Here is a 27,810-nt window from a genome sequence, read left to right on the forward strand (position 1 = left end):
TTTCCAAAAGGCATAAAGTTAAAGATGACACATTTCTTTAATATTTTAAGCAAGAAAACTTTTTTATTTCCATCTTTTACAGTTTCAAAATAACAAAAAAGGAAAAGGGCCCGAAGCAAAAGTTTGGGCACCCGGCATGGCAGTACTTAGTAACACCCCCTTTGGCAAGTATCACAGCTTGTAAACACTTCTTGTAGCCAGCTAAGAGTCTTTCAGTTCTTGTTTGGGGGATTTTCACCCATACTTTCTTGTAAAAGGTTTCTAGTTCTGTGTGATTCTTGGGCCATCTTGCATGCACAGCTCTTTTGAGTTCTATCCACAGATTCTCGATGATGTTTAGGTCAGGGGACTGTGAGGGCCATGGCAAAACCTTCAGCCTGTGCCTCTTGAGGTAGTCCATTATGGATTTTGAGGTGTGTTTAGGATCATTATCCTGTTGTAGAAGCCATCCTCTTTTCATCTTCGGCTTTTTTACAGACGGTGTGATGTTTGCTTCCAGAATTTGCTGGTATTTAATTGAATTCATTCTTCCCTCTACCAGTGAAATGTTCTCCCTGCCACTGGCTGCAACTCAAGCCCAAAGCATGATCGATCCACCCCCGTGCTTAACAGTTGGAGAGGGGTTCTTTTCATGAAATTCTGCACCCTTTTTTCTCCAAACATACCTTTGCTCATTGCGGCCAAGAAGTTCTATTTTAACTTCATCAGTTCACAGGACTTGTTTCCAAAATGCATCAGGCTTGTTTAGATGTTTTTTTAACCTTGTGAATAGAACTGTTTCATATTGTAATTTCCAGTTTTTACTTTTATGTATTGAAATGCACTGCTGCCACAGAACAACAAATTTCACAACAAGTGTCTGTGATATTAAACCCAGTTCTGATTCTGATGCCTGTTTTTCATTAGACAGACAAATACATGGAAATGTACTTGTGTATCTGACAATAAACTCGCCTTTGACCATGACTGTGATCCACTGTATACAGCAAGGATTGTATTTGGGCCCAGCTATTCACAGTGCACATCGGTGATTTGGATGAGGGAACAGATTTGAATGTTTTACTCCTGTTGAAGGGTCATCGACGTTCATTCCTCTCCATAGATGCTGCCTCCTCCAAGGGGAGCACAACCCTAACCCTAACCCTAATGCATGGTTTAGGGGTTTGCATGCCTCACTGACCCAGGGAGCTATGTTGATGGAGTCAGGGCTTTATGCTTTGACTCTCGGTAGGGTCACCCTTGCCAAACAGGTCAAAGGGTAGAGGCCAGACTAAGAGTGGTCCACCAGTCCTGCAGGTTTGGGGGTTCAGCTTAAGGCTCACAACCCTGACTGGTCAAAAAACAATCGTTACAGAAACAGCAATGAAGAATCCTTTGTGGCCAAGGACAGACAGAGTTGGAGGACCTTCATTACTGCCCTAAACACCAGAGGCATAACAGGCAATAGTTGCTGCCTGACCTACTGAGTTTCTCCATGTGACTCCTGATTTCTAGCATTTGCAGGATCTCTTGTGTTTATGAACGTTTGTAACTTTGGCTTTGAAATGTCGATAATTTTTTCTTTCCTCACTGTTTTTCTTTGGCCTCTCTGCCTGTATGCACCTAGGAGGAGGTCAGCCAAATGATGAGATTTCCCAAAAATGCAACCCAGGGATTGAAAGGTCAGTATTTCTTACGGTAGTATAGCAGTTATCGAGTGTGCTGGGACATCTGGTGCTGTAAGTGATATCTTACAGCAAGTCACCTATCACCAGGCTCACAGACAGCTTCTGTCCCAGGATGGAAAGAAGGACTCTTGAGCTCACAATCTACCTCGTCGTGATCCTGCACTTTTATCATAGGCACATAACGTCAGATAATAAATACAAGAGACTCTGCAGATGATGGAAATCCAGAGCGTAAATTTTATTTAATTTTTGTTATTCTTGTCAATGTTGCTTATCAAGTGTCACACACACAAACTACTGGGGGAACTCAGCAGGTCAGGCAGCATCTATGGAGAGGAATAAACGGTCAATGTTCCGAGCTGAGATAAATCCTGAAGAAGTGCCCAAAATGATAACTCTATTCCTCCAGGATTCTAATCAGTTGTGGGAAAGTTATTGGAAGGTATTCTAAGGGACCAGGTACTTGGATAGACACGGACTGATTAAGGATAGTCAGCACAGCCTTGTGTGTGGTAGGTCATGTCTAACCAATCTCATAGTTTTTCAAGGAAGTTATGGAAAGTGGATGAAGGCAAGGCAATGGATGTTGATTTCAGTCTCTGAGGCTGATGTGAGAGTGTCCGTCAGGAGGTGAACCCACGTGAAGCATCCCACCCTGACAATGTATGTACCTGGCCAAGTACTGAAGACCTGTGCTGTTCAACTGGCTGGAGTGTTCCCTGAGGTTTTTAACCTCTCACTTCGGCAGCCTGTGATAGCCACCTACCTCCAGCAGGCTTCAATTTTACCAGTGCCTAAGAGACTTGCCTCAGTGACTACTGTCCAGTAGTACTTGCACCCACAGTGATGAAGTGTTTTGAGCAGTCAGTGATGAAACATATCAGCTCCTATCTGAGAAAGAGTTTGATCTGCTCCCATTGGAGGAAAGTACAGCGGGGATGGCAGACGTAGATTTTTTTAAACACAGAGTGGTGGGTGTGTGGATCGCTCTGCCAAGGGTGGTGGTAGAGGCTGAAACACTGGGGATATTACACTGAACTCTTCACATAACCTGTGGACTCACTTTCAAAGACTCTTCATCTCATTTTCTTAATGTTTATTGTTTTTTTATTATGATGATTTACTTTTTTTTCTTATCTGCTTTGACAGATGTTCTGATGAAGGGTTTCAGCCTAATACATTGACGGTTTACTTTTTTCTGTGCATGCTGCCTGGCCTGCTGAGTTCATCTGGCATTTTGTGTGTGCTCCTTTTCTTTTTGTTTACCTGGGTGACGTACTTGTCACCAGCGCACCCAAATCTGAAAACGTATCCCATCTCCACACACACTGCCCTTAAACCAACACGGGTTGATTATTAACCCTACTAACTGCCAGCTTGGCTTGCCAACCATTGACTTTCTCAGCCATCACATCTCTACAGAAGGTGCAAAACCCCTCTCATCAAAAGTAGCTACTATTATGGATTTCCCACCACCACTTTTAAAAAACTACAGGGGTTTTTAGACATGGTGATTTTCTATCACTGCTTCATTCTACGAGCTGCTGAACTTACGCTTCCCGTTTTGTGCACTGAAAGGCAATACCCCTGATCACATGCTTGACAGGTCAGTGGGCATGACCAGGACATTTGCTGATACCAAATGAGCTCTTTCTGTTGCACCCACCCGCCCCCTAGTGCACCCACAGCCATTACTACTGACGCTTCAGACTATGCTGTGGGTGCTGTGCACGAACTGTTGGTCAGAGGCGGGTGGCAGCACTCGTTTTCTTCAGCCGGCAGCTCCATCACCCAAAAGGAATTACAGCATATTTGACCGTGAGCTGCTTGGTCTCTATCTGGCTCCACCATTTTCGTTTGCTTTTAGAGGGTTGCCATTTTCCAGCGTTCATTGACCCAAACCCCTCGTGCATGCGATAGCCAAAATATCAGAACTTTGGTATACACAGCAGCAACGCCAAATGGCCTATGAATCAGAGTTCACAACTGGTACACAACACATCATGGGGAAAAATAATGCCGTGGTTGATTGTCTCTACCAGCCAGCCATTGACAACATAGGGAAAAATACTGGCAGGGTGGATTATCTCTCACGGCCAGCCATTGACAACATACCCGTTGGGGCTGACTCTGCCAGTATGCCAGCCGACCAAGCTACTGACCCAGAGGTCCAGGCTTACTGGACAGCAGTCACAGGCCCCTGGCTGGCTGAGATTAAGTTCAGGGAAGGAGGGGTTTCTCTCCCCTGCAATGTCTCAGCTGGTTGCCATCACCCCATCATGCCCACAGACTGGAGGTGGATGGTTTTTGACTCCATACGTGGCCTCTTGCATCCAAGCTGGATGGCCTCACACAAACTGGTTGCTCTGAAGTTTGTGTGACACAGCCTTCAAAAAGGCATAATGATGGACTGCAGCCCATCTGGAGTGCCAGCGGGCACAAATAAACCACCATCTTCAGGCACTATTGGCACCTTTTGAGGTCCCTGAGCAATGGGGTGGGGCAGGTGTAGCACTTACAATGATAAGTGCCAGGAGGTAGGTCAGGGAGAGGGACGGATGTACAAGGGAGTCAGGTACGGAGCAATCTCTGCAGAAAGTGGGGTGGAGGGAAAGATGTGCGTGGTGGTGGGATCCTGTTGGGGATGGCAAAAGTATGGCGAATTATGTGCTGGACGCAGAGGTTGGTGGGGTGGTAGGTGAGGACAAGAGGAACCCTATCTCATCTTTTTTTTCCAATCTTGATGAAGGATCTTGGCCCGGAACGTTGACTATTTACTCTTTTCCATAGATGCTGAGTCCTACGTCATTTTGTGTGTGTCGCTAAGAAATAATGTGCTAGCATTAGAGAGGGTCCAGAGGGAGTTTATGAGAATGATCCCAGGAATGAAAGGGTTAATGTGTGAGGAGCCTTTGAAGGCTCTGGGCCTGTACTCGCTGGAGTTTAAAAGAATGAGGGGGGTCTCAGTGAAACCTATCAAATACTGGAAGGTCTAGATTGAGTGGATGTGGAGAGGATGTTCCCTATAGTAGGAGAGTCCAGGACCAGAGAGCACAACCTGAAGGTAGAGGGACGTCCCTTCAGAACAAAGAGGAGGAGGAATTTCTTTGGCCAGAGGGTGGTGAATCTGTGGAATTCATTGTCACAGACAGCTGTGAAGCCCAAGTCATTGGATATATTTAAAGCAGAGAGTGAAAGGCCCTTGATTAGTAAGGGTATCAAAGGTTACGGGGAGAAGGCAGGAGAATGGAGTTGAGGGGAATAATGGACCATGATGAAATGTCGGAGCAGACTCGATGGGCCAGGTGACCTAGTTCTTCTCCTATGTCTTATGGTCAATAAGATGGACTCTTGCCCTCACAATGTACCTGATTATGACCTTGCACTGTATTGTCTGCCTGTCTGCACTTTCTCTGTAACTGGAACAATTAATTCTGCATTCCTCTTGTCCCTCGCACTCCCTCAATACACTGTTGTAAGACAGTGAAAGGCACAAAGATCCTAGGTGTACACATAATGGATGATCTGACATCACCTCCTCACTAGTCAAGAAGGCATAGCAGCTTCTACACTTAATAAACACAGAAGATTCTGCCGATGCTGGAAATCCAGAGCAACACACACAAAATGCTGGAGGAACTCAGCAGGTCAGGGGTATCAATGGAAATGAATAAACAGTCAACGTTTCAGTCTGAGACCCTTCATCGGGACTGGAAAAGAGGGGGACAGAAGCCAGAATAAGGTGGGAGGGGAAGCAGGACAGCTGAAGGTGACAGGTGAAGCCAGGTGGGTGGGAAAGGCAAAGGGCTGGAGAGGAAGGAATCTGATAGGAGAGGAGAGTGGACCATGGGAGAAAGGGAAGGAGGGGACCCAGGGAAGTGATAGGCAGGTGAGAAGAGGTAACAGGCCAGAGAGGGGATTAGAGGAAGAGGGGAGGGATTTTTTTACTGGAAGGTGAAATCAATGTTCATGCCATCAGGTTGGAGGCTACCCAGATGGAATATAAGGTGCTGCTCCTTCACCCTGAGGGTGCCCTCATATTGGCACAAGAGGAGGCCATGGACCAACATGTTGTAAAGAAAATGTGAATGGGAATTAAATCATTTGGCCACCAGGAAGTTCCACTTTTGGTGGATGGACACTTTCTGAGGAGATTGAGGCTTGCAAAGCACCCATTCTAACAACTTTCTACAGGAGCACCATCCAGAGCATCCTGTTTGGCTGCATCTTTGTTTGGTACGGAAGCTGCAAGGCATCGGACTGTAAGACCCTACCCGATGGTAAAAACCACCAAGAGGATCACTGGGGTCTTCCTTCCCTTTATTTGTGACATTTATCGGAAGCTTTGTATGCAAAGGGCCCAAAGCCACCCATCCCACAATCTCTTTGACCCACCACCGCCAGGAAGGAGGTACAGGAGCATCAGGACTGGGACCGTCAGACTGGGGAACAGCTTCTTCCCCCAGGCTGTGAGACTAACGAATACCCTGCCACCACTGAGGTCTCATCTCTAGGACTGTGAGCTGTTTACTGTTTACCTGTGCTGTGCACTACATGTATATTGAAGTATATTTTATTAACTTATTTGTGGTAACATTCCGTTCTATGTGTTGTATGTTTTGTGGTTCACCATGGTCTGGGGGAATGTTGTTTCATTTGGTTGTGTCTACGTACAGTCAAATCACAATAAACTTGAACTTAATGAATTGGTCTGTGTGAACAGAATGCACAAACAGTTTTTCATTGTACCTCAGTTCTTGTGACAATTATGAACCAGTTCCAATATCTGGAGCACAGAGGAGCCTGCTGCCCATCCCTGCTGAGGAATGTGCTCGTAGAACAGCATACACCAAACCCCTGACGCTGTCAGACTGACGGATGTGAGTTGCCTCATGGTCAAACGGTCAGTCCAAGCTGGCTGACTGATTGGAGAGGTCAGGGAGTACCAGGTCTGCAGGGTGTTGAAATGTTTGCAGGGCATGGACAGGAACGTGTGGAATGTTCATTTCTGCCAGAAACTAGTGAGGCTCGCAGGCAACCCAGCCCTCTTCAATCGGGAGCAGACTTGGTCACCTGTGGGATTTCTGCAACTCTGGCTGACACTGTTAAATCTTCAAAATCAGAATCACTGGCATGTGTTGTGAAATGTGTTCTTTTGCAACAGCACTACTTTGCAATACATAATAATAAAAACTGTAAATTACAATAAAAACAATATAATTGTTCATTTATTTATTGAGAGAAATGATCCAAGATTACATGTATTTGTTGGAAAAAGTATGTGAACCTTTGCTTTCAGTACTGGTGTGACCCCCTTGTACATCAATAACTTCACCCAAATGTTTCTGTTAGCTGTTAATCAGTCCTGCACCTTAGCTTGGAGGAATTTCAGGCCATTCCTCGTTACAAAAGTGCTTCAATTCAGGGATGTTGGTGGGCTTCGTTGCATGAACTGCTTGCTTCAGGTCCTTCCACAGTATTTCTATAGGACTAAGGCCAGGACTTTGACTCAGCCATTCCATATATGAATTTTCTTCTTTTTAAACTATTCTGTTGTTGGTTTATTCTTGTCTGCCAGATCGTCTTGTATCATCCAACTTCTATTAAGCTTCAGATGATGGACTATTACCCTGACATTCTCCTGTAAAATGTCGTGAAGCAATTTTCAATGCATTGTTCCTTCAAAGACTGCAAGCTGTCCAGACCATGGGGCAGCAAAGCAGCCCCGAACCATGATGCTCCTTCCACTAGGATTCACAGTTGGGATGAGGTTTTGGTGTTGGTGTGGAGTACCCTTCTTCTTCCAAACATAGCCAAAAAAATGTTCAACTTTTGTCTCATCTGTCCACAGAACATTGTTCCAAAAGCATGGTAGAACATCCAGGTAGTCTTTTGCAAACTTGAGAGCTGCAGTAACTTTTTTTTTTGGACAGCAGTGGTTTCCTTTGAGGTGTCCTTCCATGCACACCATTTTTGTTCAGTGTTTTTCTTATAGTGGACACATGAACAGAGACTTTAGCAAGTTACAGAGATTTCTGCAGGTTTCTTGCTGTTACCCTTGGGTTCTTTTTCACCTCCTTGCACGTTGTGCTCTTGGCGTGATCTTTCCAGGATTCCCTGTCATGGGAAGAGTAGCAACAGTACTGAGTTTCTTCTGTTTGTAGACTATTTCTCTTACTTTTTGATTTATTCAGTTACGGGATGTGGGTGTCGCCAGCTAAGTCAGCGTTTATTGCCCATCCCTAGTTGCCCTTGAGAAGGTGGTGATGAGCTGCCTTCTTGAACCGCTGCAGTCCCTGAGGTGTAGATACACCCGCAGTGCTGTTAGAGAGGGAATTCCATGATTTTGACCCAGCAACAACGAAGGAACGGCGATATGTTTCCAAGTCAGGATGGTGAGCAACTTGGTGGGGGATTTGCAGGTGGTGGTTACCTAGGTATCTGCTGTTCTCGTCCTTCTAGTTGGTAATGGTCGTGGGTCTGGAAGGTGCTGACTGAGGAACTCTGGTGTGTTGTTGCAATGTATCTTGTAGATGGCACACGCTGCTGCAACTGATGGTGGAGGGATTGGATGCTTGTGGAAGGGGTACCAATCAAGCGGGCTGCCTGGTACTGGATGGTGTTGAGCTTCTCGAGTGTTGATGGAGCTGCACTCACCCAGGCGAGTGGTGAGTATTCCAGTACACTCCTGACCTGAGCCTTGTAGATGGTGAACAGGCTTTGGGGAGTTAGGGGGAGAGTTACATGCCACAGGATTCCTAGCCTTTGATCTGCTGTGGTAGCCACAGTGTTTATATGGCTAGACCAGTTCAGTTTCCTGTGGACTGATGAACACTCAGATCTTTAGAAATGCTTTTCCAGCTTCAGGTCCTCTGAAAGTTTTTTTTTTGATCGAGGCATGGTGCACATAAACAGATCTTGCTTGAGAAAAGCAGGCCCTGTCAGTAACCTGACTCTGTGTCTTTTTTATAGGGCAGGGCACCTCTACAACCCACAGCTCCAATCTCATCTCATTGATTGAAACACTTGACTCCAAATAGCTTTTGTAGAAGGCGTCCCCAGAGATTCACATTCTTTTTTCCGAAAAAACATGTAATATTAGATCATTTTTCTAAATGCATAAGTGAACAAGAATAATGTAATTTTTGTATTATTTATTTGATTGGGTTCTCTTTATCTAGTTTTAGGAGGCATGAGAATCTGATCATATTTTAGGTCATATTTATGCAGAAAAGGAGAAAACTGTACAGGGTTCACAAACTTTCTAGCACCACTGGATGATGTGTGCGTATACCTATGATAATAAATTTGAAAGTTGCAGACAATCTACCTGTTCTTATCTTGCCAGGCAACTGCTGTCCCTTCTGTGGGCAAGCCTGCACTTCCCACAGTGACTTCAGGCACAATTCCTCTGATGCTGTTCAACCAGTTCAGCTCTTCCGGCAAGTTTGTATGTTTGCTGCAAGGAAATCCCCCTCAATCTGGAGGATCTCAAAGCAAATTTATTATCAAAGAACATGTGTGTTACCATGAGATTCACTTTCTTGCAGGTACTTAAATAAAGAAAGACAATATAACGTACAAAAACAAAGACTGATAAATAACTAATGTGCAAACTGCACAAATAAAAAATACCGAGAACACGAGTCGTAAATGAAGAAAATGCTGCTGGAAATCTACTGGGTGGCAAGCTAGCGTAGTGGTTAGTGTTCAGTTGTTGCTGCTGTTTGTCGGGAGTTTGTACATCCTGCCCATCACCACTTGCGTTTCCTCCCACGTTCTAAAGACAGACAGATTCGGGTTAGTAAGTTTGTGGGCACACTACGTTGGTGCCGGAAGCACGGTGGCACCTTTGGGCTGCCCCCAGCACGTCCTTGCAGCGTGCTGACCGTTGGCACAAACAACATTTCACTGCGAGTTTCGATGTTCAGGTGACAAATGAAGCCAATCTAATTTAAATAGTCATAGAATCATTTCAGAGTAGTTCAGAGTGCAGGTAATTTATAAACTCCGGTGTAACATCATCTTCCATCACTTTGTGAGTGAGGGTAGCCTGGCGGGGGAGGGGGGAGGCATTTGATAGGAGACGGAAAAGAGTGGAGCAACAAGTAAGCTGCTGGACTCCACCATTAAGCAAGGCATTCCTGGATCCCAGGTTGGAAACCTCTACACGAGAGGAACTCTAGAGGTCAGGCATCATCGGTTGGGGGGGGGGGATATACAGTGCACATTTCAGCTGCTGGCTTGATATCTGAACTACAGGCTGCATCTGTAGTCCCTTAAAGATAGAAACTCTATGTGTCACATGTACATTGAAACATGTGAAATGTGTTGTTTGCATCAACAACCAACACAACGATCTGCAGTAAATGTTGCCGTGCTTCCCGTGCCAACATGGCATGCTTCGACCTTGACGAGTCTCGTATACCTTGACATGCTCTATTCAGCGAGACAGCACAGTGACGCTCAATCACACCAGTGTGACCAGCGACCCTCCTAACCCATGTATCTGTGGTGCAAACACGAGGAAATCTGCAGGTGCTGGAAATTCAAGCAACACACATCAAAGTTGCTGGTGAACACAGCAGGCCAGGCAACATCTCTAAGCTGAGATGCTGGCTGGCCTGCTGTGTTCGCCATGTATCTGTGGGCTGTGGGAGGAAACCCATGGGGAGAACATACTTGCTCCTTGCAGACAGCAGCAGGAATTGAACTAGGGTCGCTGATGCTAACCCACTGTGCTGCCCCTTACTGGCATAGTTGACAAGGTATACCCTGGTTTCCTCCCACAGTCCAAAGACACACTGGTTAGTACGTCAATTGTCCCACGATTAGGGTTAAATCGGGGATTACTGGGAGGTACGGATTACTGGGCTGGAAGGGCCTCCTCCGCGCTGTATCTCTAATTAAAATAGTAACATCGTTTTTTCCCCCTGAAGAGGTATCAGTATTTTGTCTGCATTAAGACCCTCTGGGACGCGAAGGTGCCAACAAATGCAATCCCTTTGGTATTTGGACTGGCGATGAGGATCCTCCGTAGTATCAGATTGCGTTTCCTTGTATGACCTCCTTAGCAAAGGTTACGGAGCCTTGCAGTCTGCTGGGAGTGAGTGGTGAGCACTGCTAATGCACGTAACCCTGCTATCCAGTACATGGGGGGGGGTAGTGATAGGCTCCCTCCCCAGGACAAAGACGTGGGCAGGCTTTATGGAATATGGGCTACCTGTCTAGTTGGAGGTCATAAAGAGGATGTTTCCGATAGTAGACAGGAATTTCTTTAACCAGAGGGTAGAAAATCTGAGGAATTCACTGGTACAGATGGCTGTGGGAAACCAGTCATTGGGTATATTTAAAGTGGAGGTTGCAAGATTCTCGATTAGGCAGGGCATCAAAGGTGACGGGGAGAAGGCAGGAGATGAAGATAAATGGAGTAGGGAGGACTACCTCCCTGGGACAAGATGGAAGGGGAAGACCCCACCCCTCCCTTCCGGGACAGGAGAAGCCGGCTCGGCCGCCATCACCACATTCCCCGACCCGACCTGCAACTTCGGCAGGAGCTCAGTGACGTCAGAAGCCGCACTGCCCCGCCATTGGCTAAGAGCACTAGGCCGCCGCTGATTGGCTGGGAGCGCGGCAGCAGTCTGATACACTGTAGCAGCTTGCGGAGTGTCGCCGTTCGTTGGTGTCCGGACCCCCGAGTGCAGCGTCAGGTCCTCCCGCCCGCCCACCAGCTCCGGCCCCGATCAGCCCAGCCCGTCCCCATGGCTCCCCCTCTCGCCGCCGACGCCTGCTACAAGGCCCTGGCCGACTGGCACAAGCAGCACAGCTCCTCCCTCAACCTGCGGAAGCTGTTCGAAGCTGAGCCCGACCGATTCTGCCACTTCAGGTGAGCGGGAAGCCGGGGCTGCAGACTGGCTGGGCGGGCAGGCGGACACTTTACCCTCCACGGGGGCAGGCGGCGTTACACTGTCCCGGGGTGTGGGTTCTGTTCTCTGTCGCGGCCCTTCTGGCCACTTCTCAAGGTCGAGGTGTCCGAGTCCATACCGACTCCACCCCACGGGAAGGGAGTGGGTGATTTACTCACTGCTCGTTAAGCCGGGGAATCGCTTTGGGAGGCTGGGCCGGAGAGGCAGGGGGAAGCCCCTCGCACAGCCCGACCATGTGTACGTGCTTCCTAGCACGCCGTTCGCTTTCTGCTTCGTCACTGGCGCTGTGTCCCGGCCATCCTGCCGGTAGGGGTTGGGGTCGATGGACCCCTAGCGTCCGACTGTGTGGGGGTGGTGTCTCCAGATGATACGCTAGCCCGGGAGTGAGGTCCGCACACCCTTCCTGCTATAGGGCGTGGATCGTGGGAGCAGTCCCGCAGAAGAGTCCGCAATCGAGGTTTTTTTTCTTGAGTCTAATCCCTGGGGCCAATCGGCAGGTGAATCTCTTATAATGAACTTCCAAAGGGGAGTCGCTTATAAGGTTTCTTTTCAAGTTTAATATCACTGGCATATGTCGTGAAATTAGTTGTTTTGCGGGAACAGTGCATTACAATATATAATAAGTATATTACAGTCAGAAATATATATTAAAAATTAAGCAATTAAGTGCAAGAAGTACTGAGGAACTGTTCATGGATTCATTGTCCATTCAGAGATCTGATGGTGGAGGGGAAGAGGCTGTTCCTGAGTTGAGTGGGTCTTCAGGCTCCTGTATCGCCTGGTTGGTAGCAATGAGAAGAGAGCACGTCCTGAGTGACAGGACTCATTAACGATGGACACTGTTTTTGAGGTATTGCCTTTTAAGGATATCCTAGATCCTGGGGAGGCTGTGCCCATGAGCATGGAGCAGACTGATGGGCCAAATGGCCTAATTCTGCTCCTGTGATGGAGCAGGCAGGGTTTACGTAACCCACAAGGATTGCAGCACTGTGTTGTGTGATGTGAGTGAACACCGTCTTATCATGCCTTGGTAAATTTTCCTACAAAAGTGGTTTGCCATGGCCTTCTGAACAGTGTCTGTATGAGACGGGTCAATACTGTCTGCCTGGTGTCAGTGGTCACATAACCAGGGCTTGCGATAAGCACCAGCTGCACTCTGCCCCCGTGGCGTCACCTGATTCAGGGTGGGGGTTTAGCCAGTGTGGTGACCTGCGGGCTTGTTGCAGAAGGAGCACCTTACTCCGTCTCCAACCCACCAGCCAACATTGCAAAAAAAAAACTATATATTAAGAAATATTTCTTGAAAATTAAATCATTACTGCACAAGCGAGGCAGAAGGTGATACGAGGACAGGAAACATGGAGGGAAAGCCTAGTAACTACAAATCCATTCGTCGTTACTCCAGTGCCTGGTGATTTCTAGAGCTTACTGGCCCCTCCATTCCAGACACTGATGCAACTAGTTAGAATGGCCTGGGAGCAAACTTGCTCCTCCTGGGCCCTTGTTTGGGAATGGGGGAGAGAGTGAGGTTTGAAGGCAGACGGAGAACTGTTTCAGGGATCGAGCGTGATGGACGGAATGCCAGGTTGTGTCTGTGACCTGACCGCATCGATTGCGATTGTAGGGAGGGGTTGGAGACTTGGCCCCCAGCACCTCTGTAAAGCAGCTTTAATCAGTCGATCTAATTAATGTGTGGCAGGGCATATTCCCAGCTCCCACAGAGTATCCACAGCATCTAATTAGCCCACTTTGTGACCTGACACTGTAATTAAACCAGCATATAAATAGACACGTGTCCAGGTCAGGAGTGAGTTGAGAGAATCTGTTTTGCATGCTGTAATGTCCCCCACATCTGCTCTGCCATTCAGTGAGATTGCAACTGACCTTTGACCTCACAGCCCTGGGGACCTGTGCTTGCTTCTGACCTCTGGTGTCTATGTGGAGTTTGCAGGTTCTCCTTGTGTCCACATGGGCTCCTCATTCCCCCCCCCTCCCCAGGTGCTCAGACGTTCTCCCACGTCCCAAAGATCTGTAGGTCAGTTGGTTAATTATATGCTGCACATTGTCTACGGTGAGTTCAATGCTGACTTTCAACTCTTGTGACGCCGCTGGTGCCAAACCGTATCGGTCTCTGCCGTTCCATCGTGCGTGGAGAGGGTGAGCCTGGTACACGGGCAACAGCTCACTCTGCACATCGTGCTGCCCTGCCTTGTGTATCTTGCAGAGGGCTGGGATGCAACATCCACGGTTGACCCTGACCAGTGGAGGGCCTCAAACCGTCTGCAGTGCGTAGGTGAGGGGTAGAATCTGGGGCAGTTGAGAATGAAGTGGGTTTAATGTAAGTGGGTCAGTACAGAATCAGTGGGCTGAAGGACCTGTTTTCAACAACCCGTTTCTCCATCACGGGGAGGGAGGCAGAAGAAAGGAAATTATAGGCTAGTTAGTCTTAACTTCAGTGGTTGGTAAGATGTTGGAGTCCATTACCATGGATGAGGTTTTGAGGTACTTGGAGGCACACGATAAAATAGACTAAAGTCAGAATGGCTTCCTTAAGAGAAGTCTAGGACAAGAGGGCATAGCCTCAGAATACAGGGACACCCATTTAGAGCAGAGGTGAGGAGGAATTTCTTTAGCCAGAGAGTGGTGAATCTGTGGAATTAATTGCCAAATACACCTGTGGAGGCCAAATCATTGGATATATTTAAAGCAGAGGTTCTTGTTTAGTCAGGGCATGAAAGGCTGGGGGAAGAAGGCAGGAGAATGGGGTTGAGATGGATAATAAATCAGCCATGGTGGAATGGTGGAGCAAATTTGATGGGTTGAATGGCCTAATTCTGCTACCTGTGCCTTATGGTCTTACCCCTGGCACCTCCTGGGAGTCTAACTGCAGCCGTGAGTGTCGTCCGATAGTTGGGTCAAGCCCAGGGTCTTCCACTCAGATTAACAATGACAGAGGGCTTCAATGCACACTGTTCATTGTGGAGGGTTTACAGCACACTACATTTCTAAAATACTGACAACCATGAGAGCATTCTGACTGGCTGCATCACTGTCACTCTCTGGCATGCAGGGGCCACCGCACAGGTTTGGGAAAAACTGCAGAAAGTTGTCAACTCAGCCAGCTCCATCACGAGCTTCAGTCCCTGTTCCCCAGCATCCAGGACACCTCCAAAAGGCAAGCAGTTAATAAGGCAGTAAACTCAGCCAGCTCTAGCCTCCCCAGCACTGAGGAGAGCTTCAAAAGGCGATCACTTAATAAAGGACCCCCATATGTTCTTTTCTCATTGCTACCACTGAGAAGGAGGTACAGGAGCGTGAAGGCACACACTCGATGTTTCAGGAACGGTTTCTTCCCCTTGGTGTGTGGCACGTGGCCAAGTGGTTAGGGCGTTGGGCTCATGATCTGAAGGTCGTGGGTTCGAGTCTCAGCCAAGGCAGTGTGTTGTGTCTTTGAGCAAGGCACTTAACCCCACACTGCTCCAGTCCACCCAGCTGAAAATAGGTACTGGCAAAATGCTGGGGGTTAACCTTGCGATGGACTGGCGTCCCATCCGGGAGGGGGGAGTCTCGTACTCTCAGTCGCTTCACGCCACAGAAACCGGCATAAGCACTGGCTGATGGGCCACAAGGCTTGGGACAGACTTTGACTTTTTCTTCCCCATGGCCATCAGATTTCTGAATGGATAATGAACACTACCTCTGTGTCTGTGTGTGTGTCTGTCTGTCTGGTGGCCCTGGCTTGGATGCTATGTAGCCTGCTCCCTGATGGGAGTGGGACAAACAGCCTTTCAGCCAGGATGAATGCTAATCTTTCTTCCATCGCTGCGGTGTTATCCCTGCTTCATCACGGTCAGCAGATCTAAATCCTGGAAGCCCCTCCCCAAAGGCACCATCATCAGGGGACTGTCATGGTTCGTGCCTACCTTCTTGGGCAGTACACGATGGCCTCACCTGTGACAGACGCAGGTCTCACAAGTGAATGAAGTCAGGAGCCACAGGTTTTCTCGGTGGCTCCTGAATGAGGAATTGGCAGCACAGTAATGCAGCAGTTAGTGCGACACCATTACAGCCCAGAGTTCAATCCTGCCACCCTCTGGAAGAAAGTTTGTACATCCTTCCTGTGTGTGCATCGGTTTCCTGCGGGTGCCCCGGTTTCACCGTACTGTTTAATAGGTTAGTTTGTCGTTGTAAAGGGTTAAATCAGTGGGTTGCTGGGTGGTGTGGCTTGTGGGACTGCACTGTATCTCCAAGTAAAATCAAATACAGACCCTTGAGAGAGGATATCACCTTTACAGTGCCTTCATGAATTAAATAGTGTCGGAAACTCGAGCCAAGTTTGAATGTACTCAGTAGCATTTAGTCATCAACTCTGCTGACTGGTATCATATCAGACCAGTGTGCACAGGAGCAGAATTAGCCCGTCTGGACGATCAAGTCTGCTCCTCCGTTCCATTGTGGCTGATCCCGCAGACGCACTCTCCAGCATTCTCCCCATAACCTCTGACACTGACTAATCAAGAGCCCGTCGATGACTTGCCCTCCACAGCCGTCTGTAGCAATGAATTCCACAGATTCACCACCCCTGGCTAAAGAAATTCCTCCTCACCTCTGTTCCAAATGGATGTCCCTCCATTCTGAGGCTGTGCCCTCGGGTCCAAGACTCTCTCACCATGGGAAACACCCTCTCCACAGCCACTCTGTCAAAGCCTTTCGATGTTCGATAGGTTTCAGTGAGATCCCCGTCGTTCTTCTAAACTCCGGTGAGAACAGGCCCAGAGCCATCAGGCACTCCTCATATGTTAACCCTTTTGTTCCCAGAATGAGTCTGAGTACCCACCACTCTCCACAAATCAAGCGGGGGAGGCGGGGAGGTACTTTTCTCGAAATTTCCAGCCCAGACTGAAACACATTCTGCCCAGCACATCAGATATCCTTTGCCAAAGGTAAGGCTGGACAAGGTTCTGCCAGCTCACCTTGACTCCAGATATCTCAGATAACTGCTACAGAAACCTTGTTGCAACATTATCTTCCACTGCGCAGACGAATCCTCAGAATCTGCAGAAATTTCATCAGGGAAACTAACCCCACCATCTCTTCTACCACCCCACGCACCGTCTGTCCCCCCACCCTGATGAAGGGTTAGTTATCATTTCCTGTCAGTTGCCTTATGTACAGACACTCCTGTGTCTAGCGTCACTTTATGACCATACAATCAATCTATGTGATATGCTATCATGTTTGCTGTTGTGTGCTGGGGCAGCAGGCTGAGGGTAGCAGACACGAACAGAATCAACAAACTCATTCGTAAGGCCAATGATGTTGTGGGTATGGAACTGGACTCTCTGACGGTGGTGTCTGAAAAGAGGATGCTGTCTAAGTTGCATGCCATCTTGGTCAATGTCTCCCATCCACTACATAATGTACTGGTTGGGCACAGGAGTACATTCAGCCAGAGACTCATTCCACCAAGATGCAGCACAGAGCGTCATAGGAAGTCATTCCTGCCTGTGGCCATCAAACTTTACAACTCCTCCCTTAGAGGGTCAGACACCCTGAGCCGATAGGCTGGTCCTGGACTTATTTCCTGGCATAATGTACATATTACTATTTAACTATTTATGGTTTTATTACTATTTAATTATTTATGGTGCAACTGTAATAAAAACCAATTTCCCCCGGGATCAATAAAGTATGACTATGATTCATGTATTTATAATTATTGATTTTTTTAGTATTATTATTGTTCTTTATCTTACTGCTTTTTTTGTGCTGCATCAGATCCTGAGTAACTATTGTTCTCCTTTACACTTGTGTGCTGGAAATGACATTAAGCAGCCTTAAATCTTTATTTGTGGCGTACACGTTGAAGCGCACAATGGAATGTGTGGATGTGTCAGCAGCCAGCCTGGAGCGAAGGCGTGCTGTGCAACGCAAGTGTCGCCCATGCTTCCAGCACCAACGCCTTTCATCATCAGTATCGGGTGTGACGAAGGGGAACTGGCCGTGGTGTGTTTGAGTTCCTGCCCTTACTGGGAGAGTCTCAGGAAGAACTGATACCCTCCCTGCTCCTGAGTTTTGTACCAGGTTTTATTATGAATCTTAGTTCGAGGGATGTCATGGTAACAGGGCCTTCCGGCCAACGAGCCTGTGCTTCCAGAGGGCACAGCCTCAAAGTAGAGGGACATCCCTTTAGAACACAGAGCAGAGGAATTTCCTTTGCCTGAGGGTGGTGAATCTGGGGAATTCATTGCTGCGGGGCCCATGTGACCAACTAACCTGCTAATCCTTGTATTTTTGGATGGAGCACAGAGGTATTTTGTATTCCCCTAGTGAACCAGCTGAATGTATTGCTGAATGAATGCCAGAGGAAGTGGTTGAGGTAGGAATGCTGATGATACTTGGGCAAGTACATGAATAGAAAGGGTCTGGAGGGATGTGGGCCAAACAGGCAGGTGGGACTCTTGGGTCAGCAGGAATGAGTTGGGCTGAAGGGCCTGTTGCTGTCTGGCTGTAACACCACAACTTCGTCAGCCCCTCAGGTAGCGTAAGCATCAACTTTATTCACCGGGTTCATCTGCATGGATTTGGAATTCACTGTGGTGGTGTCGCCAGTCTGTGACGTGCAGCAGCAAACAACATTTAATAATTACAAAGAACTTTTTAAAAATATATAAAGGTTAGAGAATGGATGTGGTATAAAATGTGTTAAATATCAACATGTATTTACACTGTAAATAGTGGCTTGCAGCGAAATAGCTGCAGTCATAGTTGGGGAGGCAGGGGCTAACTAGAATAGTTGATCAGATTAACTGCCTGAGGGGAAGAAACTTTTAAAGATGGAGTGAAGTTTTTTTGTTTTAGTGCTTTTCAGAAGGGCAGTGTTCAGGGTGGGTAGTGCTGAGTTGTGTTGGAATATTCTCTGTGCTAGTCGCAGGAGTGGGGCTGTTTCTGAGGGTGGACGAGCAGCTCTAGGTCAGTGTAAGCTGCAGTCCCACATTCTCTTTCATGGTGTGTCTGTCCAAAGCTGGACGGTGGTTGTGTACGTGTTGGTTCTGGCACCACTGTCCTGACGGCCTGTTCCTTCCGTCTGTCAGGTACAGAATCAGATAGTTCCACAAAACCATCGGACATAGGAGCAGAATTAGGCCATTTGGCCCTTCGAGTGTGCTACTCCATTCAATCATGGTTCATTCATTTTCTCCCCTCCTCAGCCCCACTCCCCAGCATTCTCACCATAACCTTTGATGCCATGGCCAATCAAGAACCTATCAATCACTGCCTTAAATACACCCAGTGACCTGGCCTCCACAGCTGCCTGTGGTAATAAATTCCACAAATTCACCACCCTTTGGCTAAAGAAATTTCTCCGCATCTCTGTTTTAAATGCACACCCCTCCATCCTGAGGCTGTGCCCTCTTGTCCTAGACTCACCCGCCATGGGAAACATCCTTTCCACATCTACTGCTGTCTAGGCCAACACTCGAAAGGTTTCAATGAGATCCCCCTTGTCCTTCTGAACTTCAGTGAGTACAGACCCAAAGCCATCAAACATTCCTCGTATGATAACCCTTTCATTCCTGAAATCATTCTCTGGACCCTCTTCAATGCCAGCACATCTCTTCTAAGATGAAGAGCCCAAAACTGTTCGCAATACTCAAGGTGAGGCCTCACCAGTGCCTTATAAAGCCTCAGCATCACATCCCTGCTCTTGTATTCCAGACCTCTTGAAATGAATGCTAACATTGCATTTGCCTTCCTCACCACTGACTCAACCAGCAAGTTAACCTTTAGGATGTTCTGCACAAGGACTCCCAATTATCTTTTCGTCTCACATTTTTGGATTTTCTCCCCATTTAGAAACTAGTCTGCACATTTATTTCTACTACCAAAGTGCATGACCATGCATTTTCCAACAATGTATTTCATTTGCCACTTTCTTGCCCATTCTCCTAATCTGTCTAAGTCTTTCTGCAGCCTACCTGTTTCCTCAACACTACCTGCCCCTCCACCAATCTTTGTATCATCTGCAGACTTGGCAACAAAGCCATCTGTTCCTGGGGGCTGCAGCTGGGAGCAGGGGCATTTTGTGGGTCCACGCGGTGACCTGGCGGACAGGGCTCAGAGCTGTCCATGGGGTTGTGTTCTACAGAACATTGCTGGTTCACAGCAGCATCACCATTCATAGTTGTTTGTGATGAGACGGTCGAGTCACAGACGGTTCATGTGATTCACTCTTCAACCCCCTCCTCCTGCCTCAACTCCTGTCTGTGTCCTGTCAACTCTTACCCATTTTTTTTTTACCAAAACACCATGGAATCCAGATAAAGGGTCTCGGCCTGAAATGTCAGCTCGTTATTCCTCTCCACGGACGCTGCCTGACCTGCTGAGTCCCTGCAGCATTTTGTGTGTGTTGCTTTGGATTTCCAGCATCTGCAGAATCTCTCGTGTTTATAGAAAGCTTTCTGTCTGAGCATGTCACGTTTGGTGTGGCTACTGCTCTGCCTGTGGGCACAAGAAACTGCAGAATTGTCAACATAGCTCAAAAAACACGCAAGTGTCTTTAGAACAGGAAGGAGGAGGAATTTATTTAGCCAGAGGGTGGCGAATCTGTGAAATTCATTACCACAGATGCCATGGAGCCCAAGTCATTGGGCAGATTTAAAGCAGAGATTGCTTGCTTCTTAATAGACATGGTGTCAGAAGTTACATAGAGAAGACAGGGGAATGGGGCTGAGCTGGATATTTAATCAGCCATGGTGGTGCCAACTGATTGGTCTAATGTTACTCCTTTCTCTTAGTCTTATGGGCAATCAGGTGGACTGCACGATCTGCCTTTTTACGACCGTGTCGCTTACTGTTGTGCCACATTGGATTATCTCTAAACTGTAACACTTCTCTCTGCTCTGTTAGTAGACCAGAGGGCATGGGAGCAGAATTTTCACATCTGCCAGTTAACCAATCTTCTCATTTTACCTTGTACTACCTCAATGCACTGTTATAATGAGTTGTTCTGTGTCAGCATTAAGCAAGACAAGCTGTTCACTGAATTCTGCTCCTTTGGGTTATGACTGGATCAGAAGGCAGGCGCTTCCACACCAGTCTGTGCTCTAACTGGGCCTCTCCCCTGCCTGGGGCCTGGGGCCCAGCGCCCCTCTCCTGCCGAGAGTCTGTGCTCTAACTGTGTCCCTCTTCTGCTCACAGTCTGACACTCAACACTGTCGATGGTGATCTGCTGCTCGATTATTCCAAGAACCTCGTCACAGAGGAGGTGATGAAGCTGCTGGTCAACCTGGTGAGTGGATGCACCCTGACCTCTGTACTGCATCACCCCGACACATCTCCTTTGTCTATCCTGCTTGTTATTTCTTCAAAGAATTCTAACAGATTTGTCAGGCAAGATTTTCCCTTGTGGAAACCACGCTGACTACGGCCTATTTCATCGTGTGCCTGTAAGCAGCCCTGAAACCACATGCTGAACAATGACTCCAGCATCTTTCCAACCACGATCAGTTCCTCAAGCTCTGCCAGTTGATTTAGCCGTGTTTTTAATGACCAGGGACGCAGCCAAGGAAATCGTGCCCACTGACCTGCCCTGCACACGATCTCTCAGGGCCAGTGGTCCTGTCCTAGTCACAGAAACAGGCCCTTTGGCCCATCCAGACTGTGCTGAACTGTTACTCTGCCTAGTCCCATTGCCCTGCATCCAGACCAGAGCCCTCCATACCCTTCCCATCCAGGTACCTTTCCAAGTTTCTCTTAAACGTTGAAATCAAACCCACACCCACCAAATTCTCACCCCCTCTGAGTGAAGAAGTTCCCCCACATGTTCCCCTTAAACATTTCACCTTTCACCCTTAACCCATGACCCCTAGTTCTAGTTTCACCCAAACTCAGTGGGGGGGGAACCTGCTTGCCTTTACCTTATCTATACCCTCATAATTTTGTATACCTCTATCAAATCTCCCCTCGTTCTCCTACACTGCAGGGGATAAAGTCCTCACCAATTCAATCTTTCCCTGTAACCTAAGTTCTCAAGTCCTGGCAATATCCTTGTACATTTTCTCTGCACTCTTTCAATATTGATATTTTTCCTGTAGGTTGGTGACCAGAACTGTCAAGGATTTTAACTCCTCTTGTACATTTCCCCCTCCCAGGCAAAGTCCCGGGGTGTGGAGGAGGCAAGGAAACGCATGTTCTCTGGAGAGAAGATCAACTTCACGGAGGTAAGGGGGGGGGGGGGGGAGAAATGTGGATGTGTCCCAAGACGGGAGGTGTGTGTAAAGGGGAAAGGAGAGTGTGCACGTGTCCTGCAGAGGAGTGGGGGAATCCCATCCCAATCACTGCACTGCTGCCAGGAGTCTTGCTCTTCACAACAGTGTAGGCTCTTCAGTCTACAGTGATATCAACCGTTCAACCTTTGACACCCTTACTATTCACAAACGTATTCACCTCCTCATCTCCGTTCTAATGAATGTCCTTTTTCTGAGGCAGTGCCCTCTACCTAGACTCTCCCACTATAGGAAACATCCTCTCCACATTCACTCTATCCAGACCTTAAAATATTCAGTAGGTCTCATTCTTCTAAACTCCAGAGAGTACAGGCCCAGAGCCATCAAATGCTCTCATACATTAACCCTTCCGTTACCAGAAATATTCTCAAAAATCACCTCTGGACCCTCTCCAATGCCATCCTCCCTTCAATAAAGGGCCCAAAACTGCTTATAATGCTCCAAATGTGGTCTGACCAATGCCTTCTAAAGTCTTAGTAATATTTCCTAGTTTACCTATACTAGTCCTCTCAAAGTGAATGCTAACATTGCATTTTCCTTCCTCACCACCGATTCAACCTGCAAATAAACCTTTAGGGAGTCTTGCAGAGGCCTCCACATCCCCTTGTACTTCTGATGTTGGAATTAGCACCCCAATCATCACCCTGTAAGCGTGTTGCCGTGCAACCCACAGGGCCGAGGACAGTCCCTGCAAGATTGTGAATTGCTTTACATTGTGGCCCTGTCCTGTCAGACGGTGACTGGATGTGCTGGAAGACTGAGGTGGCTGTTCTTTCTGCGGGGCATGTTCCGTGGCACCTGAACTTGTTGATGCCATCTTGTGGCCCTAAGCCTTGGGCTGACACGACAGTACAACACAGGCCCTTCAGCCCACAATGTTGTGCTGACCTCCTCAACTCAATCCAACCCATCCCTCCACCATAGCCCTCCATTTCTCTATCATACATTTGCCCGTCTAGGAGTTTCTTAAATGTCCCTAATGTGTCTGCCTCTATCACCACCCCGGCTATGTGTTCTGTGGATCCATCACTCTGTGTTATTTCAAAAAACAACTTGCCTCAGACACCCCCCTCCCCAATGCATTACCCGATTACCTAAAAAATGATGTTGTCTTCTATTAACTATTTCTGTTCTGAGGAAAAAAGTCTCCTCTGTCTACTCATTCTGTGCCTTTTAACTGGCACACCTCTATCAAGTACCCTCTCATCCTCCTTCACTCCAAAGAGAAAACCCCCAGCTCACTTAAGCTCTCCTCGTAAGGCACGTTCTCTAATCCAGGCAGCGTGCTGGTGAATCTCCTCTGCACCCTCTCTAAATCTTCCTCATCCTTCCTATGATGAGGTGACCACAATATTCCAAGTGTGGTCTAACTAGGATTCTGTCGAGCTGCAACATTACCAAATAACTCTTGAACTTGACCAATGAAAGTCAACACGCCATACACCTTCTTAACTACCCTATCAACATGCAGGGATCTCCAGGCATTCCTGCTTTCTCCGCTCTCCCTCCTGTAACATGACTCCCATTGCTTCCTTCCCTCCCACCCCAGAACCGGGCTGTCCTCCATGTCGCTCTGAGGAATCAGCCGGATATTCCGATCCAGGTCGACGGCAAGGACGTGATGCCAGAGGTGAAGGCTGTGCTGGAGAAGATGAAGGCATTCTGCCAGGTACTGGGGAAACGGAGGGTGTGGGAACCTAGTGAAACGTGACCACCAGAACGTAGGACACTGTGTCTGCAGGAACGTGTCCAGTGTTGGAGGACTGCTCCCAGGACGCTCCCTCCACCAACCCTTCGTGTGTTTCCTGAAACCCATTGCCCCTTCACTTCTCCCAGCCCCCGTGAGAATGCATCATGATCATGTTAGTTAATTTATTTAGAGATACAGCACAGTAACAGGCTCATCAAGCCCAATTACAGCCATGTGATAAATTAACCTACTAACCCGTGTCTCATTGGAGTGTGGGAGGAAACCAGAGCATCTGGAGGAAACCCACTCAGTCAGAGGAAGAATGTACAAATTCCTTACAGACAACAGTGAGAATTTGGTCCAGGTCTCTCTGCTGCCCATTACACCACTTGCTGTTTCTATAACAGTTTTGTTTTACCAGCCAGGGTTGTTAACCCTGAGCTGAACCCGGAACCTGGAGGACCAGTGGACCACTCTTAGCCTGGCTTCTACCCTTTGACCTGTTTGACCTGGGTCCCCCTTTCAACAGCCAAAGAATAAAGCCCTGACTCCAGCCAGCGTGGTCATAGTTGTCGTCGTGGCTATCCCTCGAGGTCGAGAATGATGGTCTTCGTTCTGAAGAAGTGGCCCACAGAGTGAAGAAGCCTGTGCATGTATTTGTTTAACGTGTACTTGACGTTGCACTCCAAGAAGCACACGATACTTCACAAATCAACCAACTGATTCCAATGGCACGGAAGCCATGACGATTGGAGCTGATGGATTTGTTGCAGCCCTCATCCGCCTTCACAGCCGTTGAGTTCGAAGTAACTTCGTCTGCCTGTTCCACCGTTGAGGTCTTGGTTGGATTGTTCTTTGTCAGGGACCTCACCCTCGACCTTACCGCCATGGGTGACCCTACCAGGAGCATAGCTCCAGACGGCATTGCTCTCGGGATCACAGGGCCACACAAGCGTCTCCACCACGACAAGGTGACAATCCACGGAGAAGAGCCAACATAGATCTCCGGGTCATTTTGGCACGCAAGCCTCCAAACCCTATGACAAGGTTGTGGTCCTTTTGGAGGCACCAGGTCACTGGCACTGTAATGGCCACAAGCCTGTTTCCTGAGTAAAACCGTCACCTTCATCTCTCCCAGTTCCTGTGGGAATTCATCGTGTTAATTTATTGGATCATCCTTGTTTAACAATACAACTCAGTAACACATCTTTCCATCCTAATGAGCCCACACTTCCCAATGTGCACAACTCAACTGTATGTCTTCCGGACTGTGGGAGGAAACCGGAGCACCCAGAGGAAACCCACGCAGTCGTGGGGAGAACATACTAACGCCTTACAGACTGTGCCCGTCGCTGGAGTTGCAATAGCATTACGGTAGTGTGGCGATTAGTGCGACGCTACCACAACTTGGGGCTTCAGAGTTCAGTTCTGTTGTCCTCCCTGGGGAATGTGTGGGTCCTCCCACAGTCCAGACACACAAAAGGTTAGTGAGTTAATTAGTCTTTGTAAATAGTCTCATGATTAGGTTGGGGTTAAACGTCCGGGTTGCTGGGCAGCACTGTCCAACACTGTATCTCTAAATAAATAAATTCTGCTGACCGCTAGGCTATCGTCTGCCCTACTTACTCAGTACTTCCTTAAATCCATCACCTCTTCACCTCGCCCAGTCCCCTTGAAAATGTATCATGTTGACGACAAGTTTCACTGATTGGAAACCCTGGTGGAATGAGCCACGGGCTGTGGGTGTGTCTGGTGCACGATGGTGGTCTGTGTGAACCGTGTGGGTGTGACTGGTGCACGATGGGGTCTGTGTGAACCGTGTGGGTGTGCTTGGTGCACGATGGGGGTCTGTGTGAACCGTGTGGGTGTGTTTGGTGCACGATGGGGTCTGTGTGAACCGTGTGGGTGTGTTTGGTGCACGATGGGGGTCTGTGTGAACCGTGTGGGTGTGTCTGGTGCACGATGGGGGTCTGTGTGAACCGTGTGGGTGTGTTTGGTGCACGATGGGGTCTGTGTGAACCGTGTGGGTGTGCCTGGTGCACGATGGGGTCTGTGTGAACCGTGTGGGTGTGTTTGGTGCACGATGGGGTCTGTGTGAACCGTGTGGGTGTGCCTGGTGCACGATGGGGGTCTGTGTGAACCGTGTGGGTGTGTCTGGTGCACGATGGGGTCTGTGTGAACCGTGTGGGTGTGTTTGGTGCACGATGGGGGTCTGTGTGAACCGTGTGGGTGTGTCTGGTGCACGATGGGGTCTGTGTGAACCGTGTGGGTGTATCTGGTGCACGATGGGGTCTGTGTGAACCGTGTGGGTGTGTCTGGTGCACGATGGGGGTCTGTGTGAACCGTGTGGGTGTGTCTGGTGCACGATGGGGTCTGTGTGAACCGTGTGGGTGTGTCTGGTGCACGATGGGGTCTGTGTGAACCGTGTGGGTGTGTTTGGTGCACGATGGGGGTCTGTGTGAACCGTGTGGGTGTGCCTGGTGCACGATGGGGGTCTGTGTGAACCGTGTGGGTGTGTCTGGTGCACGATGGGGGTCTGTGTGAACCGTGTGGGTGTGTCTGGTGCACGATGGGGTCTGTGTGAACCGTGTGGGTGTGTTTGGTGCACGATGGGGGTCTGTGTGAACCGTGTGGGTGTGTTTGGTGCACGATGGGGGTCTGTGTGAACCGTGTGGGTGTGTTTGGTGCACGATGGGGTCTGTGTGAACCGTGTGGGTGTGTTTGGTGCACGATGGGGTCTGTGTGAACCGTGTGGGTGTGTCCGGTGCACGATGGGGGTCTGTGTGAACCGTGTGGGTGTGTTTGGTGCACGATGGGGGTCTGTGTGAACCGTGTGGATGTGTTTGGTGCACGATGGGGTCTGTGTGAACCGTGTGGGTGTGTTTGGTGCACGATGGGGTCTGTGTGAACCGTGTGGGTGTGTCTGGTGCACGATGGGGTCTGTGTGAACCGTGTGGGTGTGTTTGGTGCACGATGGGGTCTGTGTGAACCGTGTGGGTGTGTTTGGTGCACGATGGGGTCTGTGTGAACCGTGTGGGTGTGTCTGGTGCACGATGGGGGTCTGTGTGAACCGTGTGGGTGTGTCTGGTGCACCATGGGGGTCTGTGTGAACCGTGTGGGTGTGTCTGGTGCACGATGGGGTCTGTGTGAACCGTGTGGGTGTGTTTGGTGCACGATGGGGTCTGTGTGAACCGTGTGGGTGTGTTTGGTGCACGATGGGGGTCTGTGTGAACTGTGTGGGTGTGTCTGGTGCACGATGGGGTCTGTGTGAACCGTGTGGGTGTGTTTGGTGCACGATGGGGTCTGTGTGAACCGTGTGGGTGTGTTTGGTGCACGATGGGGGTCCGGGTGAACTGTGTGACTGTGTTTGGTGCACGATGGGGCTGTGGATGTGTTGGGTGCACCATGGGGCTGTGGGTGAACTGTGTGGGTTCTGGGTATGTTTCCTGTACAGTGGGGAACTGGGGAGCCATATGGTGATACGTACTGGCCTGACTTGCAGAGGGTGAGGAGTGGAGACTGGAAGGGATTTACTGGCAAAGCCATCACAGACATCGTCAACATTGGGATCGGAGGATCAGACCTGGTGAGTGACCCTTGCAATTTCAGCATTTGCGTGGCCTGAGACAGAGGGAGGGAGTTGGGTGAAGGGGTGCTGGGGTCCCTAAGGAATCATACTCGCTGGTAAATGATGTCTTGTGTGCAAACTAGTTTGGTTATAGTCACAGAACACTCCAGAAGTAGGCCCCTTGGCCTATTTAGTCTGTACCGAGCTAGTAATCTGCCTAGTCTGTCAACCTGCACTCGGACCATCGCCTTCCCTACCCCTCCCATCCATGGAGCTATCTAAATTTTTCTTGAATGTTGAAATCGAGCCACATCCACCACTTCCGCTGGCAGCTCATTCCACACTTTCATAACCCTCTGAGTCAAGAAGTTCCTCTTGATGTTCTCCTTAAACTTTTCACCCTGAACCCATGACCTCTAACTGAAGCCCCACCCAACCTCAGTGCAAAAAACCTGTTTCCATTTACCCTATCTATCTCCTTTGTAATTTCATACAGCTCTATCAAACCTCCCTCAATCTTCTCCACTTCAGGGAATAAAATCCTAACCCATTCAACCTTTCCCTGTAACTCAAGTCCTCACGTCAAGCAACACCCTGATAAACTTTCTCTGCACACTTTCAGTCTTGTTTCTATCCTTCCCATAGGTAGGTGACCAAAACTGCACACAAT

General features: G+C 48.5%; 1 protein-coding gene across 1 annotated transcript in view; it reads left to right on the forward strand.

Moving 5' to 3' along the window:
- Positions 1-11,323: 11,323 nt before the first annotated feature.
- The window catches only part of gpib (glucose-6-phosphate isomerase b), a 48,102-nt gene continuing 31,615 nt past the window's right edge, over positions 11,324-27,810 (forward strand). The window contains exons 1-5 of the mRNA XM_072279998.1: positions 11,324-11,553; positions 20,795-20,885; positions 21,748-21,816; positions 23,432-23,551; positions 27,075-27,158. Coding sequence (XP_072136099.1) covers positions 11,429-11,553; positions 20,795-20,885; positions 21,748-21,816; positions 23,432-23,551; positions 27,075-27,158 — 489 coding nt within the window. The 5' untranslated portion in view covers positions 11,324-11,428. The remainder of the gene's footprint in view (positions 11,554-20,794; positions 20,886-21,747; positions 21,817-23,431; positions 23,552-27,074; positions 27,159-27,810) is intronic.

This window comes from Mobula birostris, chromosome 15 (assembly GCF_030028105.1).
Source record: "Mobula birostris isolate sMobBir1 chromosome 15, sMobBir1.hap1, whole genome shotgun sequence".
Classification (NCBI taxonomy): domain Eukaryota; kingdom Metazoa; phylum Chordata; class Chondrichthyes; order Myliobatiformes; family Myliobatidae; genus Mobula; species Mobula birostris.